At 43.4% G+C, this 20,471-nt stretch overlaps 1 protein-coding gene across 1 annotated transcript in view; it reads left to right on the top strand.

The window, feature by feature from the left end:
- PCSK5 (proprotein convertase subtilisin/kexin type 5) overlaps positions 1-20,471 on the top strand; it is a 436,962-nt gene that overhangs the window by 330,690 nt on the left and 85,801 nt on the right. The window contains exon 21 of the mRNA XM_066604156.1: positions 13,225-13,327. Within this exon, the coding sequence (XP_066460253.1) occupies positions 13,225-13,327 (103 nt within the window). The remainder of the gene's footprint in view (positions 1-13,224; positions 13,328-20,471) is intronic.

Below are 20,471 nucleotides of genomic sequence, written 5' to 3'. Positions count from 1 at the left end.
ATCACAGCCATCCTGCAGATGTTGTCTTAAGCCTACCTCCCAGGCCATTATTAAGCCACGCTTCTTTAATAACCCTGCCACCAAAGGGTCTACAAGAATTTGAGAAAACCACAACTTTTAGCATATCCCTACAGTTGCAGATATTCAGGACATACAACATCAAAAGTTTTGACCAGCGAGACCCCAGCTACTCACTCAAATGAAGGGGGTGCAGCGCTCACCTGAGCATTGTGCCTCTTCCGCTATCTTTGCTACCTGTTAGCTCCTCTCGGCTAGTAAAGACAGCCGCATTGGCTTCTATAAGCATCTATGTGTCCATCTTCAGCAGCCAAGAGAAGCCAACAGGCAGAGAAGACAGCTGAAGGAACACAGCATTCAGGTGATCGCTGCAGCCTCTTCTTTTGAGTAGTCAGCTGGGGCTTCAACAGCGGGATCCCACTGATTGGAACTTGTCGCTCTAAGATGTCAACCGTTTTTAAATAGTGGAGTTACTCTTTCGTTCCTTTTCGGAATCAGGTTGGTTACAGTATTTTAGGAGAAAATGACACACTTAACACTTGCCTGATCTATGAAAACTCATTACAGTACTTATTAATACATTGCACGTCAGATGAAACTATAAAAGGGGTTGTTGCCAGCTCGTTATATTATCTGTAAAAGTCTGCAATGGCTAATTAAGTTAAAGAGCTCACTTGAAGTACAGTGTAAAGTCCATTTATAGAAAATAACAGGGTTTCTATAAGCTCTATTGATACTATGAAGAAATAGTAGACCTTTGCTTCCTCAGGTTCAGGGTAAATAAGCTATTATCTGCTGTATGGTGAGGTTCCTTGAGATTTGAAAAAGCATGTCTTTGTCTGAGGGCTATATCTGGTATTGTAGTTCAGACTATTGGATTTCAGACTCATATGTTTGAATGGGTCTGAGCTTTTATACCAGATCTAGGCCATGAGCAGGAGTGGTGCTTTTCCTGGTAAGAAAAAAAAAAAGAACAGACCCTTTGGCTAATCTCTTACAACTAGAGATGAGCGAGCATACCCGCTAAGGACAATTACTCCTTAGCAAGTACCTGCCCGTTCGGAAGAAAAGATTCGGGTGCCGGCGCGGGTGAGCGGTAAGTTATGGGAGTGAGAAGGGGGAGCGGGGGGGAGAGAGGGAGAGAGAGATCTCCCCTCTGTTCCCCGCTGCTCCCCGACGGCACCCGAATCTTTTCTTCCGAGCGGGGAGATACTCGCTAAAGACAACGCTCGCTTGAGTAATTGTCCTTAGCGAGTATGCTCGCTCATCTCTACTTACAACCCATCATGCTTTTTCTATGTATTAGGTGACAAGAACTTTTTCAGCATTTGAATAGAACACTGTTCGCTATTTTAATCAAGATTCCTGCACTGTAAATATGCAATCCGTGTTTCTGTCTGCATGGTTTTGCTGTTATGACATGTTTAGGCTATTTTCCTGCTTGTACTATTATAACAAGTACGCTATTCCCAAACTAAAGGACAATAAGGAACATAACGTAAGAAACGTCTGCTGGCTAAGAGGCTACTCTGTAAGTCCCACAAGCCTTGAGCTTGTCTGTAAAGACTTAAATATCTCCCAATCTTAGAGGTTTTACAGCCCATATGCACCATTATTCTACTATTATATCCCTTGCCCTCTCTTTACTTGGGTTTCAAATGATGTCAACATTTCTTAAGAAGTGGTTCCAAGAATATTGTTTTAATTACTCCGTTTTTTTTACTGCTCATTACAAGCACTCCTATTTTTATTCTGGTAGACAAAGAAAAAAGAAGAGAAATGATAAATGCAGAAAGAATTTTATTGGAACGTAATGGGGGTTTACAGGAAACCCTGTACATAAATCTGATTTACATTAGAGGATGGATTTTTAAACTTATGTTTAGAGATGAGCGAGTATACTCGCTAAAGGCAATTGCTCGAGCGAGCATTGCCTTTATCGAGTACCTGCCCGCTCGAGATGAAAGGTTGGGTGCCGGCGTGGGGGAGCGGTGAGTAGCGGCTGTCAGCAGGAGGGAGCGGGGGGGAGAGAGGGAGAGAGAGATCTCCCCTCCGTTCCTCCCCGCTCTCCCCCGCAGCTCCCTGCCTGCCGCCGGCACCCGAACCTGCAGTCTCGAGCGGGCAGGTACTCGCTAAAGGCAATGCTCGCTCGAGCAATTGCCTTTAGCGAGTATACTCGCTCATCTCTACTTATGTTACACACATTTGTTTACCTTATATTCCCCCCGACCAAGTCCGCATGGGCATGGGAGGGTCAGGTTGGTACCTGTACACTGGATATGATGGTAGGTTGGCCTTAGTATGCAGAAAAAAGGGGAGGTTGACTTAGCTGCCTTATGACAATGAAGACAAATATATACCTATAACTTTAAAATTGCAGATCTTGCACCTCTATTGAACCCTTTTTCTAGTTTAATTCAATGAATAGCGGAAGATATACAAGTAGTATTTGCATCAGCCGTGTATGGTAGTTGGATGTAAAATAAAGTATGTGTTTCATAGGGTTGGTTCTAGAGAAAACAGGGTCCTAGGCAACACATAAAGTAGCTCCCATGACCCTACCTGCCATTTCAGACAGTTCTTCTAATATTCTTATCCCATGTAAAAGCGCCATACAGTGCCAAGACGATGCTGGCATATAAAGCCCACATTGTAGCAACATATAGCGCCCAAATTTGGAACATTCAAACAATAATCCCTTGAAGAGTCCACATGCTGAGATATAGTTCCTGCATAATGGTTTCCAAATATTACCCCCATATATGCAAAATTATCCTGAGTGACTTCAGTTTGTTGTTGTAGTTGCATCTTCAGGGGGCTTTCTAGAAAACAATGTACCTGATTGCACAGTTTGTCACCCTCTAAAGCCAGCCATGGTGTTTTGTAATGCTCTAGAACCACATAGTCGTGAGGTCAGAAGCTGTAAACCTGCAGAATGTACACCTACCATGTTCCCCCCAAATAAGACACTGCCTTATATTAATTTTCGCCCCAAAAGAGGCACAGTGTCTTATTTTGTGGGAGGCCTTATACTCAACTGTTCTGCGGCATCTGGGTCCCTTGCGCTGCTTGTCTCCGGCGGTGCTGCGGCAGGATGCCGTGTCCTCTGCACTGACATATCACTCTTTCTGGTGACAGGGCTTTGAATACCCCGCATCCAGCAAAACGAGTGCTGTGATTGGATCGAGCGCCAGCGAATCAGAGACGGCACTCGATGAACTAATCACAGCCATTCAGTGATGTCCTTCACTGAATGGCTGTGAATGATTAAGTGCCGACTCTGATTAGCTGGCGCTTGATCCAATCACAGCACTCGCTTTGCTGGAGGTGGGGTATTCAAAGCACTGTCACCAGAAAGAGTGATATGTCAGTGCAGAGGACATGGCAGCATGCTGCAGCATCGGGGACCAGTGCGAGAGACTCAGCCAGGTCAGTATTAATGTTTTTTTTTATGTAGTTTAACCAGGGCTTATTTTGGGGGGAGGGCTAATATTTCAAGCCTCCCAAAAATCGGGGTAGGTCTTATTATCAGGGTAGGACTTATTTTCGTGGAAACACGGTATCAGTCATAACATTAAACCACCTGCCTAATATTGCGTAGGTCTCTCTTGTTCCACTAAAACAGCTCTGAGCTGTTGAAGCATCTCTGAAGATGCCCTGTGGTACCTGGCACCAAGATGTTATCAGAAGTAAATTTAGGTCCTGTAGGTTGCGAGTTAGTGCCTCCATAGATCCAACTTATTTTTCTAACACATCCCATGGAGGTTCCATTAGGCTGAGAGCTGGGAATTTGGAGGCTAGATCAACACCGTGAACTTTTTGGCAAGTTCTTGAAACCGTTCTAGAACATTTTTTGTAGTGTGTCAAAACACATTCTGCTGAAAGAGGCCACTGCCATTAGGAATAACTCTGCTTTGAAAGATTGCACTTGGTCTGCAACAATATTTAGGGAGGTGTTCTTGCCATAGTAACATCCACTTGATAGCCAGGACCCAAGGATTCCAAGTAAACACTGTCCAGAGCATTGTGTTGCCTCTCTTGGCTTGTCTCCTTCTCATAGTGTATCCTGTGTCATCTCTTCTCCAGGCAAGGGACACCCTGCCGTTCACATGATCCATCAGCCCAGGCTCCCTTCTTCACTTGCTTCATGGTCCAATTCTGATGCTTGCATGTCTATTGTAAAATCTTATTGTTCGCAGTAAGAGAACCAAAATAATCTTGTAGATAGAACTTTTAATGGCTAATAAAAGGAAATGACTTTGTAACCCATCATAAATCCTTTTGACAGATTTAGACCAGTGTTTCAAGTATCAAACATTTTCTCATGGACACATAATGAAAGAAAGACTAGTTTACCTGTGGCTGAACAATTTTGTAACCAAAAGACACAAAAGAGTACACATGAGGGTTGTTATTCGGTATTTAACCCCTTAAGGAGCGGTTGTTTTGTACCTTAGGGACCAGGCACTTTTTAGGGATTTCACCAATGTGGTAGTTTTATTGCCCTATTTTTTCCTGTAGCTACCAAAATCATTTTTGCTGCGTTTTTTTCCCCCTGACATATTGGGCTATTTTTTATATCTTTTTCACTGAGGTTTTTTCAGTTTTTTAGTTTTATTGGGGGTAAAAAGCTAAAAAAATTATTATTTTTTTAACATTTATAGTTATTTTTTTTAAATTAGTATATTTACAATGAAATAGAGTATGGGAATGGGTTCCTCGTTTTGTTTCGGACGTTTTAATATATAATATGTATGGTTTGGGATTACAGGGAGCACATAGCGACGGTTTTGGTTGGCGTCGGCTTTGGGTTATGTTCTTTTTTATGTATATATTGTTGTTTTGTTCTGTAATCTTATTTTACATATTTAAGTAATTATTCTTTTTTACTATCTATGTCCCCCATGACGTCCTATAAGACCTCATATAAGACCACTGTGGGATATTCATATGTTTTTAGTTTTTTTTTATTTGACATTTTTTCACTGTAGCTGGGGCATCCATAGGACCCTCAGTTACAGGAAAAAACATCCCCATCTTCTGGGACCCTGTAGCTCTGCTGTGCCAGAGGCCACGTAGTGAAAGAAAGAATTCCGATTTCACTTTTTAGTACATATCGTTCATTGAGTGATGTGTACTAAATAAAACCCACTCCCTCCTCCTTTGGGTTATCAGCTCTGACTAACAGCTGACAACCCGTCCTGCTTCTGATTGATTGCAGAAGCAGGAGGCTTTAATCCCTACCGTAATTTTACATATGGCTGGGCTTTAAACTCAGGACCAAGCACCATATATTTACAATGCTTGGTTCTTAATGGGTTAAAGGAAACCTGTCACATCCCCACAGCACCATAAACTAAGTTATGGTGCTATTAGGTGGAGTGACAGAGAGTCGGTGATGTATTTTTTATTCTCACCCACTACAAAAGCTCTCCTCTGGGATCAAAGCAAATGTGCTAGCCGTTTGCTCTCCACACATACCAATGAGCTTGGGCTGCTATGGGACTGTCAGTGGTTGTCCTTGTTTGGATCACTTTTGGTAGGTACAGTACTAACCACTACATACTGGGAACCCCCTACAAGACCTGCTCTTTTGGAGATGCTCTGACCCAGTCATCCAACCATCAAAACTTTGTTCTTGCAAAAGTTATTCAGCAACTTATGCTCGCCTATTATTCCTACTTTCAACACATCTCCTTCAACAATTGACAGTTCACATGCTGCCTAACATATCCCAGCTCTGAACAGATGCCATTGTCAGAAGATTATAAAGGTTGAGCACCTTTGGGATGGGATGGAACATCAATTACAAGCTAGACCTTCTTGTCCAACATCAGCAGGCCTGGCATCAACAGCTGGCAAGGTTAGGAGATTGCCAGGTGCATAGAATTAGTGGGTCAGCTTCAGAAGTGTGAATTGAGCTCTGTATGTTAATGGAGAAGACATATTGTAACTCAAGGACAAATATTGGTGAAGCTGAACAATATTTCTTATATAGAGTAATATGACTGCAAACAGTGATTTTATATATATATATATATATATATATATATATATATATATATAATCACTGTTTGCAGTCATATCACTCTATATAAAATGTTGTTTAGCCTCACTTGTTTTCTATATATACCATGTTTCCCTGAAAATAGGTCCTACCCCGATAGTAAGACCCACCGGGTTTTCGAGGGAGACTTGAAAAATATGGGGCCTCCCCCGAAATTAGGCCCTAGCTAACATTCCCCCCCCCCCCCCAAAAAAAATCAATACTCATATGGCCCACGGCGTCCTTATAGTCTCCGGCGGCACTGCGGCAAACTGCTGAGTCCTCCCCGTCTACTATCTCAGCTTCTGCTGGTGACATCACTGAATGGCTATGATTGGCTCATTGAGCGTCAGCTGTGATTGGCTGCTGGCGCTCAATTACCCAACCACAACACTCGCTTTGCTGGAGGGGTGGTATTCAGAGCCCCGTCACCAGGAAGAAGCTCTGCTGTGAGGCAAGGAGGACGCAGTTTACTGCAGTGCCGGCGAAGGCCATCGGAACGCTGCGGACCAGGTGAGTATAAGGCCCCCCTGAAAATAAGACACAGTGCCCTTTTGGGGGCAAAAATAAATATAAGACAGTGTCTTATGTTGGGGGAAACACGGTATATGTGTGTATGTGTGTGCTAAAATGCACCTGTTTTAACTAAGGAGGACTGAGACCTCCTAGTTTAAAGAACAATACTTCGGGGCTTAAGCAGCTACAACTCGGTTCTTAATTGTCATAAGGTTTATTTAATGGTGCAATAAAATCAATAGTTTTTCCATTTCCTTTAAAATAAAACATTGGCTGATCTTCAGGTCTGAATCTCATTGCACTGCCAGTCATAAATTCTCCCATCAAGTATACCTGGTAATTTATAATACCCTCTCAGTGGGGAAAAAGAAACTTGGACCAAATCATGGCAGAAAAATATGAAGAGCGAAATAATTTACGAGGCCCATATTCATCTGCCTGTGCCCGGGTCAGACACTCCTCTCCCTCTCTCCTGTTCTATGTGTGGGTCCGTTCAACTTCATTTAAAAGCGATCAATTGTAATTTGCCAACTCGGTGTCTTTCTGATAAGAAAACCATTGAAACACTTACTAATCCCACAAAGGTTGCTCAGCGCTCAGCATCCTGAACATGATTTAATGACATTGATTTGGTGTTTTTATTACAGCTCAAAAATGAAATACTTGGTGTTCTTGTCTCCATTGTCAGCGGAATCCCATTATGTTGGAAATGATTTCATCAGTAAAATTAGACACGTTTGGTGATAAACAGGAAGAATAGATTAACCTGAGCCATATCGTTTATTTGCAAAGCCATGTTCCAGTTATTTTGACAATACAGTTGTTTACAAAGGATTATATGTTATGATACAAACTTCTCTTAAAGTTGTATGTTTACAAATAAATTGTATTAGGCCTCATGTCCACGGGGAAAATCAGGCCCGCTACGGATTGTCCATGGAGAATCCGCAGCGGGTCCCTCCTGCCCCGCGGACATGAGCGCTGAAAATAAGAATTAACTCACCTCTCGCACGCTCCGGATCTTCCCTTCTTCACGGCTTCATCTTCTCTCCGTCGCGGCCGGATCTTCTTTCTTCGGCCCGGCGGATGTGCACGGCACGTCGGTTGCGTGCCCCGCGCATGTGCCAGCCCGAAGATAAAAGATCCAGCCGCAACGGAGAGAAGATGAAGCCGCGAAGAAGGGAAGATCCGGAGCAGGTGAGTATATTCTGATTTTGGTCTCCTGCGGATCCGGATGGCTTCCATAGGCTTCAATAGAAGCCTGCGGGAGCCGTCCCCACGGGAGACCCGCATGAAAATGGAGCATGGTCCGGATTTTTTCATGCTCCATTTTTTTTAAAATCACTTTTATTAACTATCCGTGGGTATTTATCTACCCGCGGGTGGTCAATGCATCCCTATGGGATGCGGATCCGCATGCGGGTGATCCGCTGGGGATTTAAAATAATCTTTTGCCCGTGGACATGAGGCCTTATAGCATAAAGTCACAGCTCACTAATCGACAGGGATCAGGAGCGGGGTGATGTCATGGCATCAGTCCTGGTCCACATCAGCCTCATACCAGAGCAGGCTCACTGTTATTTCAGTGCTAGATACTGACGGGGACACTTTTTTCCTGGTTTTTAAACTGATTGGTATCCCAGCCAGCCAATAAGCTTCAGTTAATGTATATTTATTCCAACTCCTCCTCACAGAAGATACTAGTTATACTCTCAGTTTGACGGAGTTTCTGGACCTCTCAGTGGCTTCTTGTTCTGCGCTTTTGCTAATTCTGCTGGTGACTTACTTAATTATCTGGAGTGTTGTACATCTAATTCCATATACACTTGTGGTTTAATATTAAGTGTCATCTGACTTTTACCACTGTTCCCTTTCACCATCTAGGAAAAGTCAGGATCACCCCAGGATCTTGACTTGGGGTTGCCCCTCATTAGGGCAAGCACTCTGGCAATAGTTAGCGTCTTCCATATCTTAGATTCCCCATCTTCCCGTTTTGTGTTTCCTTTTCTCATTTTGTGTTCTCTGCATTTATACTGTATATATATATATATATATATATATATATATATATATATATATATATATATATATATATATATATATATAGTCATCCTTATAGGATGCAACTCATACATTTGGGTCAGATAATTTGCATGGAATTGTTCTAATCACGGAAGACAAGTTTTCACATAATTACATAGTAAATGCAAAGCTGGTGATTAGAGATGAGCGAGCGTACTTACTAAGGCAAACTACTCGAGCGAGTTGTGCCTTATGCAAGTACCTGCCGGCTCGTCTCTAAAGATTCGGGGGCCGGCGGGGGAGAGCGGGGAGAAATGGGGGGGAGATCTCTCACTCTCTCCCCCCCCCCCCCCCCCCCCGCTCCTCCCTGCTCACTCCCGCAACTCACCGCTCTCCCCCGTCGGCGCCTGAATCTTAAGAGACGAGCCGGCAGGTACTCGCATAAGGCACTACTCGCTCGAGTAGTTTGCCTTAGCGAGTACGCTCTCTCATCTCTAGTGGGGATATACAGAGCAATGTTTTGCTCTATTACATTTCACATGTTACTGTCAAAGGTTGGAAAATCATGGATGCTTTCTTCCCAAAGCAGCACTTCCCTTGTTCATGGCTGTCTTCTTACTCATTTCAAGTAAATGGAGCTGAGCTACAATCCCAGGTACAGCCCAAATGGTGGTGCTTTTTGGAGGTAACAGCCATTTCTTTTTTGTTTCATACAATCCCTTTAAAGCGATTCTGTCAGCTCGAACAAACTGTCCAAACTGCAGGCATCATGTTTTAGGGCAGGAGGAGCTCAGCAGATTGTTATACAATTTTTTATAGGGAAACATTCAGTATAACTTGTGTTTTATTCATTTATATCTCTGCACATTCTGAGCTGAACAGTCCAATGGGCGGAGCTATCAGTGACTGACAGCCTTCCCTGTATATACAGTCACACCCTCATATCTGTCAATCACTGATAGTGTAGTGTCCCAGAACATCATTCTGGACCCCTCCAAATTGTCATACATGTTTGTCTTATGTAGGTGCACTGTGCAAAGCTGTCATGTCTAATTTTTTGTATGTGTGTTGCACAGCTGCAGTGTCTGAAGGGTTAACTACAGTAAAATCATTTTTGTGAGTTTAGTTGCATGTTAAGTGTATCTGTCTTGCCATGTCATGTGACGTGGTGTACATGAATCTATAAGTATGAGTGATTGGGAGTCGAGGAGAGGGGAATCCGTCTTCTGGCTGCTGAGGAGCGCCCATCTAACACCTGAGGGTTTGCTACCACAGAGGCGCATGAGGGCACCATCAGCCCTTGTGTAGCTGAAGATGGAGGAGACGGAGAGACCACCGGACCGTTTGTAAAGCGCATGGGGGTGAGTGAGCCTAAATGTTTTCCCCATAAAGTCCCAACACAAGAGAGAGCCATAGTGAGTAATTACCTTTGCAAGTTACAAAACGTTTATACAGATATATAACAGTGCAGAAGTCTATTGAACCACTGAAGATAATACAGAGATTTATTGATTCCTATGCGGCCGTCTGGAGAATAGATCACCGTATCGTGGTACACCCGTAACTGACACCCACGTGTGCTGAAGTCTATGAGAGCTGGGTGATCATTATAGCCATTGTGTGGCCATTGACTTTCATGTCAAGTATTGCTGAATATGTACTAAGTTTTCCTGCACTGTAAGCTCTGCATACTGAAGTCTACTGTATTTCATGGAAAAGTCACTAGTAAAGTTTTACCGGGCCTCCATCGTTCCACGGGACCCGAGATGCTATGCACTTGTCTAGGGTCATTAATGCGCCGAGTGTGAATGTCGGTGTATGGAACGGTGGCGTCACGAACTTACAACTATAACCCTCATCATTGTCTGCCATTCCAGGTAACAAGAAAAAGTAGTATATAGTTTATTCCTCGGCCCTGTGTACACTTCTTGGCAGTCACCAACAGTATATATACTTTTATTTTAACTGCCCGTTGCAATAGGCAGCAAAAGTTCTTTATGCTTCCTGCTCTGCTCTGTCCGTCAGCCACTTTCGAGGTGAACGGACGGGCTGCCCACAGCAAGCATGTAACAAGCAATGCTTGCTGTGGGCGGCCCGACCGTCCTGGCTGAACTCCGAGATTCTGCGCGTGCGCAGTGGAGACGCGGCCCGTACTGACTCCTGTTAGAGGGCACCTCGCCACTGCGCCTGTGCGCAATCCCGGAGCGGGGCAGCTCGCTGGAGGAAGAAGAGGAAGAACAGAGCCTGCTGGGAGATGACCCCACTGATGACAACAACTGAAGACAAGGTAAGTACTATGTTTTTATGCTTTATGTGGGTTCCCTGTGTCCATATGGCAGACCAGGGAACAATGGCTGGTAAAGCATAAAAACATTCGTGTCAGAACCCCTGTAAGTTTAGGTTTCAGCCTTTCAGGTTCCAGAGGACATGCTCACTGTGGCAAGACTATGAGCTCCCTGACGCACTGCTAGATAACCATTGGATATCTGGCTATTTCTGCACTGCTCTCATTTCCTAATGACACTAAGAGCCCAAAATAATAATAAATGACAATCCTACAGATACCCAAAACTCAAGATACTCTAAGGGGAGGCAGAAGAATCAAGCCAGCATTTCAACCAAATGTAACAGGTAATAGCATGTACAGTTAGGGCCAGAAATATTTGGACAGTGACACAAGTTTTGTTATTTTAGCTGTTTACAAAAACATGTTCAGAAATACAATAATATATATAATATGGGCTGAAAGTGCACACTCCCAGCTGCAATATGAGAGTTTCCACATCCAAATCGGAGAAAGGGTTTAGGAATCATAGCTCTGTAATGCATAGCCTCCTCTTTTTCAAGGGACCAAAAGTAATTGGACAATGGACTCTAAGGGCTGCAATTAACTCAGAAGGCGTCTCCCTCGTTAACCTGTAATCAATTAAGTAGTTAAAAGGTCTGGGGTTGATTCCAGGTGTGTGGTTTTGGATTTGGAAGCTGTTGCTGTGACCAGACAACATGCGGTCAAAGGAACTCTCAATTGAGGTGAAGCAGAACATCCTGAGGCTGAAAAAAAAGAAAAAATCCATCAGAGAGATAGCAGACATGCTTGGAGTAGCAAAATCAACAGTCGGGTACATTCTGAGAAAAAAGGAATTCACTGGTGAGCTTGGGAACTCAAAAAGGCCTGGGCGTCCACGGAAGACAACGGTGGTGGATGATCGCCGCATACTTTCTTTGGTGAAGAAGAATCCGTTCACAACATCAACTGAAGTCCAGAACACTCTCAGCGAAGTAGGTGTATCTGTCTCTAAGTCAACAGTAAAGAGAAGACTCCATGAAAGTAAATACAAAGGGTTCACATCTAGATGCAAACCATTCATCAATTCCAAAAATAGACAGGCCAGAGTTAAATTTGCCGAAAAACACCTCAAGAAGCCAGCCCAGTTCTGGAAAAGTATTCTATGGACAGATGAGACAAAGATCAACCTGTACCAGAATGATGGGAAGAAAAAAGTTTGGAGAAGAAAGGAAACGGCACATGATCCAAGGCACACCACATCCTCTGTAAAACAGGGTGGAGGCAACGTGATGGCATGGGCATGCATGGCTTTCAATGGCACTGGGTCACTTGTGTTTATTGATGACATAACAGCAGACAAGAGTAGCCGGATGAATTCTGAAGTGTACCGGGATATACTTTCAGCCCAGATTCAGCCAAATGCTGCAAAGTTGATCGGACAGCGCTTCACAGTACAGATGGACAATGACCCCAAGCATACAGCCAAAGCTACCCAGGAGTTCATGAGTGCAAAAAAGTGGAACATTCTGCAATGGCCAAGTCAATCACCAGATCTTAACCCAATTGAGCATGCATTTCCCTTGCTCAAATCCAGACTTCAGGCGGAAAGACCCACAAACAAGCAAGACCTGAAGGCTGCGGCTGTAAAGGCCTGGCAAAGCATTAAGAAGGAGGAAACCCAGCGTTTGGTGATGTCCATGGGTTCCAGACTTAAGGCAGTGATTGCCTCCAAAGGATTCGCAACAAAATATTGAAAAAAAAATATTTTGTTTGGGTTATGTTTATTTGTCCAATTACTTTTGAGCTCCTAAAATGTGGAGTGTTTGTAAAGAAATGTGTACAATTCCTACATTTTCTATCAGATATTTTTGTTCAACCCTTTAAATTAAACGTTACAATCTGCACTTGAATTCTGTTGTAGAGGCTTCATTTCAAATCCAATGCGGTGGCATGCAGAGCCCAACTCGCGAAAATTGTGTTACTGTCCAAATATTTCTGGCCCTAACTGTATATACAACCATCCCATCACTTGGATTGGAGAATTGAAGCTCATCTACCCTTAATCCTAAGGTAGGTGAAACGGCCAAACTAACCCTGGATTTATGTAATAGTACGGAATAGCTGCATAAATTATTTGCTTGCTTTGTCACATTTTTTGCTTTTACAGTTTTCGGGTGACACTAACACTCTTGATTTTCTTTGCCTGCCTTACTATTTTCTTAGAAGCCCTTTCATTATATGGCCATTGCTGACATTTTTCAGGTCTACTGTACATTGGGCGCTTCCTGCTAAACTACTTTGCAGTTTGCACAATAACCTTTCTTCTCCTTTCCAGGTGAATACATTGAAAAAGCTGGCCACTGCATGCCCTGCGATGCCTCTTGTTCTAAGTGCACTGGGCCGGGTAGGCATAACTGCATTGGCTGCTCTATTAACAGGTGAGATAAGTTAACACTGGGATGATAGACAATCAAAAGATATTTTATAAACAAATGTAACCTTAGAGGTAGTAATAAAAAGCTTGTATCAACTAAATTACCTATTGAAGGTGTTTTCCAGCATTAAGACAGCATAAGATGACCGTAATGCGGGTCAATGTGTAAGGTTTCCTCTAAGACTTTTTAACAGGGCAAGTAGGGTCCTGGTACTTTACCCACTAATGGCGTACTTACATCATATTTGATAACTACGATCGTTGTATGTACAGGGAAGACTCTCAGTGCATGTGCTTAAAGGGTTTTCCAGGCAAATACTATTGATGACCTATCATCAGTATAGGTCATCAATAGTTGATCAGCCAAGGTTCGATGCTCGGGACCCCGACTGATCAGCTGAGCGGGCGCATGTTGTTAGCGCCGCAAATACACAGAGGTCGGAGCGCTGCGGGAGCCTCTGTGGCAACCCCCATGTAGTGGCCAGCGCTTGTAACTGCAGCCACGACTCCCATTGATTTCAGAGCTGTGCCTGCATTTACAAGCTCGAGCCACTACATGGGAGGTCGATGTGGAGACTTCTGCTCCAAATACGCAGAGGTCAGAGCGGAAGCCTTTGCGCCGACCCCTGTATATGGGCCATTGCTTGTAACTACAGGCACGGCTCTCAATGAAATCAATAGGAGCCGTTCCTGCAGTTACAAGCCCTGCCACTAGACAGAGGTCGGTGCGGAGGCTTTCACTCCGACCACTGCGTATTTGCGGCACTGACAACATGTGCCTGCTCAGCTGATCGGTTGGGGTCACGAGTGGCGTACCCCAGCCAATCAACAATTGATGACCTATCCTGATGATAGGTCATCAATAGTATTTCCCTGGAAAATCCCTTTAATGTATCCATGCAGCCCCACTGACCCAATCTATAGCAAGAGAGTGTCCTTTTGGTGAGCATCAGGGAGATATATGTCTATATACGTGTTTTTTACTGCCTGGAATAGTGTAGTAGGCTGTGCTATTCAGTACGCAGGCATCAAGTAAAAAAACAAAAGGTTTTTCCACAATGGGACCTTATGGATGACGTATGCCAACGTATGTATATATACTAATAAGGAAGATGGAATAATACCTCTGCAGCACCAGCTATTGGATGGCAGCATTCCTTCAAATCCATGCTTGACACATTCTACAGGTCTGTAGAGCAATGATCTTCCTTATTTGCATATTACCCAGAGGCGTATGGATGGTCTTATAAGTCTCCTCACTGGTCTTCTTGGTGTTCTCCCTAAGCAGAGATGTTACCCCTCCCGATCCATGTCTATACACTGGCAGGTAGCAAAGCCTTCTATCAGAGGTATGCATCAAGAAATGCCAACATATATCTCTAATGGAAGGCTGTGATGTGAAGCAGGCCTAAGCTTGTGATGCCAAACATCATACAATAAATATTAATGCACAGGACCTTAATAATTAGTCTAGGGCAGGGAAATAAATTAGTGTCAATATGTGTGGTGTTTTATGCAGCGAAGGGGTTACTGTCAGATTTCTTGGTGTTCTAATGCAGTGAAGAGGGTATCTCTTCATGCATCTCTGGTGATATAAAGCAGTGAAGGGGTTAAATAGATTGACTCCTGTGACCTTTAAGAGCAGGGTGGATCCAGACTTAAAGTGAACCCTGATCTTACTGTAAGTGTATCGTATAATAACCAGGCACACACTGATCTACATTTTTTGCTGACCTAACTGCCCCTTTAAAGTTTGTGTCCCTATTGGTTTAGGACAGTGAAATGGTTAATTATGGTATCCCTGGTGATCTAGGGCAGTGAAGAAGTTAATGTGTGCATATCTGGCAGTCTAGAGCGGGGTAGAAATTAAAGGGGTTGTCCATTTGTAATCTATTAATGGCCTGTATGTAGACTAGGCCATCAACTGTCTGGCGCTGCTGCAGCTTCTTCCCCATCCCCGGCACTGGTCTTTAGCATCTCTTCTGGATAGGGATTGAAAACTCCCCGCCTCCAGGAAGCTCTGGCTGTGATTGGCTGAGGGCTTCAGCTCAGCCAATCAGAGCCAGCACTTGTTGAAGCACTCGTTAAACCAAACCGGGGAGAAGATGCAGTAGACCCCCAGACAACGCTTCTAGGTGATGTATGTGTGTTTTTTTTCCTGCAGCTAGGGCCTACTTTAGGATTTCCTACTGTCAACGTTGCATCGCACGAAACTGCGTTTTTGTGCGATGCAATACAACAGAGAGGAAGGCTCCATAGGGAAACATGGGCTACAAAACCTTGCAGGTCGCGGGCATATCACGAAACACGCAAGGTTTTTGTCTCGCAATGTTGCATGCTACAAAACATGGCAAATGTGAAGGAACTAGAGATGAGCGAGCATGCTCGTCTGAGCTTGTTGCTCGATCGAGCATTAGCTTACTCGAAAGTACTCGTTGGTCGAGTGAACACCATGAGGTGCTCGGGTAAATTTCGGAGGAGAGAGAAAGAGAGAGAGAGAGAGAACCATCCCCTATGCCGAGCATGGGGCACCTTGAAAAATGCTCGAGTCTCTCATTGACTTCAATGGGGTTCGTTACTCAAACGGAGCTCTCAAGCATTACAAAAAGCTCGGCTCGAGCAACGAGCACCCGAACATTTTGGTGCTTGCTCATCTCTAGAAGGAAACCATAGGAAAGCATAGGCTTCACATACATGCAATTTGTAGCATTGCTGCATCGTGAGAAAATCACACAACTTTGTCGCCCGTATGAACGCGGCCTAAGTCACATGATAACTTTTTTCTGCAGGTTGGTACAATTACAATGTCAAAATTCTACATGTCTTTTACATTTGTTTTATTTCCTGCATGTTGAATAAACAGACTTCTATGTAGTTTTAGGACATTTTTCCAACTACGACTTTGTAAATGGAGTCCGTAGAAAAAAGATTAGGTTTGAGGTTAATTGTTGTCCAAGCACAAAAAAATCCTTTCAACCTCTTGGCATCGTTCAATATGATTTTCTTCACCAATTTATAGTTTTAGAATTTCTTTTCATAATCCGAAGAAAGATGAAAAATGCCAATTTTTATATGTCCAATTATAGCCAACATGTCACCTAATTTCTCTCCAAATGATTCACCTTTACCCCTAGCGGACATCAAAGTGACACCTGCCAGAGTATGTTGAACCCAGCAATGACTGCAAGTCTCTAATAACAACAATGACCTTGGAATCTGTCAGTACATCCCTTTAATTTCAGTGTTTCATTTTACGTAGGGGTTCATGAAAGGTTTAGAGATGCCAATTATGTTTAATGGAATCCATCTTTAAAGGGAATCTGTCACTATCTTTTTCCTGCCTTCTCTGAAGACACCATAAACTAGTCATAGTCATGCTGATTCCAGCTATGTGTCTGCTCTATGTATCTGTGCAGTAGTTTGCATTGTATTAGTAGCAACTAATACATAATGGAGTAGTCTTCAATATTCATGAGCTCAGGTCAACCCAACCCACCCGAAGGGTTAGCCAGGTTCACCCTACCCTCCAGCCACTGATTGACTGCTGTCTCCCTATACACAGAGATAGGGAGAAGCCATCAATCAGTTGCTGGATGAGGAGTAGACATGGTTAGCTGCATCTCATGAATATTAAAGACTACTTCCTGTAGTCCTCTATGTGCAACTTCTACTAATAAAATGCAAGTTTCTCTTAAACTACTGCAAGTATGTATAGCAGGCATATCGCTGTAACCAGCCTGTCACTATCTTGTGCGTCCCCTTAGAGGGGACACCAAAAAGGGGGACAGATTACAATAACTAAATATGCCTATTTCATTTTGATATAATTAAGGCCTCGGAGGTTCCATCACAGATTCGACACAAAATACCGGAAGAGATAACGCTACATGTTGCTCTTCTCTTCCGGTAAAATGCTGGGCGGCTAAGCGGAAACTGAATGGACCTCCATTATAGTCAATGGGGTCCAGTTGGGGTGTTCGGTTCCGTCATAAGACAGATCCATTCGGCCAGGGGATTCCCCTTTCCTGCGCTCTGAAGCAAATTTATGTAACTTTTTCATGAATAATGTTTTGCTTTATGGTAGATTAAAAATATGTTTGCAAATTTAGGGTAAAATTTGCAGATATTTAGCTACTGCAAAGTTTAACCCTTTCCAATCCACTGTGTGACCTCTGAAGACATTATGATTTAAGGCAGTATAGCTCCGACGTTGGAAGACATCAGTCAGGGTTCTATTACTGTATATTGCCAGCCTCTCTGCTGTCGGAGCCTATCCAACATGTCACCTCATGCAGTACTGGCTTTAGCCAGCAGAGAGCGCCGTTGTATAACAGCAGTAAAAGAGTAAGCCCCCTAGGAAAACCAGAATACAAATTACATTGGAAAGGGTTAATTGCATGTAAGTCACAGTAAAACTAAGGAATTACTGCAATATGAACTCGATGTTTCCCTAAGGTTGGGCTCACACAAGCATATGATTACCGAGTATTACGCAGGCTCTGTACGCCCAATGATATGTGGTAACTTGTAGGCAATCAACTACAGTTCTTCACACAGTTCTGATCACATTGCGTAATAAGCGAGCGCAAAAAACAACGTAGCACGTTCTATTATGCTGCGTGTATATATGAGATTGAGCCCATTGTTCTCTATGGGTTCATATACACGCACGCCCATACGCAATTATATGCGTTGAACGTAAGCTTGCTTCTGATATTGTTTCTGTAGGGAAACACTTAATCACTATATAATCATAGTTTTACCCTAAATTTCCTGTAAATGGTGATCAACTACATGGGCAGTCTTATCCACGCACAAGGATTGGACATCTTTTAGGTATTGGCAATGGGATTTGAATTAGCATTATACTGAGACCTATGCCATTTAAACTCAGCTGATAGTCATTCTCAAAGCTTGAAATGCTTCTTCCACAATATATATTATATATCATTATACATATCTGTATTCACAAATGCTGATACAGAGATTATATGGCAGCAGGAAGAAGGTCAAATGACATTACTGTCTTCAGTGCATTTTCAGTTCCTGTCCGCTCGTTAACGCCATTTCATCTCCATTGTATTGCCCTTTATTCCTGTCTCTACAATGTGCCCCCTTTTTGGTCATGGCTCGTTGGACAGGCACAGTGCTGGAGGTGTCTCTGGCCCAGGGTCTCTTCCTCACAATGAACTGTGTATAGACTGAAGGATGATGTTATCTCAAAGCCATGGAAAGAACATTGTGATACAAGCTAGTGGCCTTTGTCCCTTTGTAAGTACTCAGAGGTTCATCCCACTCCATCACCATTATAAATATATAGTCTATTCACTGGACTGACAGCCCTTCAGACGTATTCAGTCTGCTTTCAGATGTCTTTGTCAAGGACTTCCATAGTATGCTCAGAAACCTGTTACTTTATAACAATATGTACATCGCGAAATTATCATTCCCTTCAAAGCTGAGGTTTTATAGGATAGTTTACAATAAACTGATCTATACTTCATCCAATGTCTTACATAGTTAGACATGCATATTATAAAATGCTCTCTCTTTCTTACTATATATATATATATATATATATGTTGATACAGTTCTTCAGTTTTAGCATTTAAATCCCCTGTCCGATGTTCCAGGGTCCCGTACAATCATAGTTGGATTCCGTGAGTAAAGAAAACCGTGTACCTCTGTAAAGTATCTTTGTTTGTGGACTCTTTCATTTAGCAATTAGTAACCATTTACTTGGTCAGAGGTAATGGCGTCACGTGACAACATCCATAAGACTGTTTACTATCGTCTACATCTGCCTGTTCTTTTTGCACTGCGCACGACTGAACTGCGCCACTTTTTCCACCATTGTTGGGGAGAGATCACAGAGCCACCTGTGATAACCACCTTGAGTACCTCGTGGTCTCACCCACAATGGCCGGCCTCCACTTGGGCACCAAACTTTTAATATGGCTATCATGTGCACATGCAAGTAAATAACCTGAAGAATGGTCTGTACTATTAAGCATGTTATAGTAACATCATAAAATCACAGAAGCAAATTAAAGGGCACATGCTCTATAAGGAATAAATATGACCCCTTCATGTATGATATAGAAGATGTCCACAAAAAGACCCATTCAGGTGCAAAAGAGATCACTAAGAGACCGAGGTAAGATACAGATGGTTGTCCAGAACCCACTTTCATACCACGTTTTGAATAGTCCCATGATTACTTCTTCCACCCCTGTGAGCACTAGTATGAGGGTGTTTGTGTGTAGCATGTTTGTTCCAGCAATAAAATAACTGTAGGGAATAACCTTCGTCTCTTAGTGATTTTCATTAAGTTTCTTACTACTACTTTCACTATCATCTTCTATCATGCACGGGGATCACTAACTGCACCTTATGGCCTCGGTCAGATGACCGTTTTTTGCCGCGTTTTGCGGAAGCGCATGCGATCTGCGCATATATAGAACCATTGCTTCGCCATGGGATCGGTCACATGTCCTTTTTATGCGGATGTCCGATAAATTATAGGACACAATGAATCGCAGATCGCGCCTATCTGCGTTCTGCGATTCCTTGTGTTCTATATATGCGCTCAATGGGGCTGGCGGCAGCAGCGCCGACCCCATTGAGAACATATACTATAAAGATCATTCTCCTCTGCCACAGCTGTAACAGCTGTGGCAGAGAAGAACGATGTTCGCCCATTGAATTCAATGGAGCTGGCAATACAGCCGGCTCCATTGAAAGCAATGGGGTGCCGGCGAGCGCAGGATGAATTTTCGGGAAGGGCTTAAACATATAAGCCCTTCCCTGAAAACCATCAAAAAATGTGTAAAAATAAAAGAAATATATATACTCACCTTGTCCCTGCAGCCGGAGTTCAGCCGCGGCCGGCCGGCAGTTCTCCTGAACTGCTCTGTGTAGTATTCAGCAGGCGGGGATTTAAAATCCCCGCCTGCTGAATGGGCTGCCTCTGATTGGTCACAGCCCTCACCAATCAGAGGCAGCTCTCACTCACCCATTCATGAATTCATGAATGGGTGAGTGAGTGCTGCCTCTGATTGGCTAAGGGCAGGGACCAATCAGAGGCAGCTCTCAGCTGTCATTCAATAGCTGAGAGCTGCCCCTGATTGGTCCTTGCGTTGAGCCAA

This window comes from Eleutherodactylus coqui, chromosome 5 (genome assembly GCF_035609145.1).
Source record: "Eleutherodactylus coqui strain aEleCoq1 chromosome 5, aEleCoq1.hap1, whole genome shotgun sequence".
In the NCBI taxonomy this organism is placed as follows: domain Eukaryota; kingdom Metazoa; phylum Chordata; class Amphibia; order Anura; family Eleutherodactylidae; genus Eleutherodactylus; species Eleutherodactylus coqui.
The sequence above is the reverse complement of the archived record's forward strand: the minus strand, read 5'-3'. Positions and strand labels throughout refer to the sequence as shown.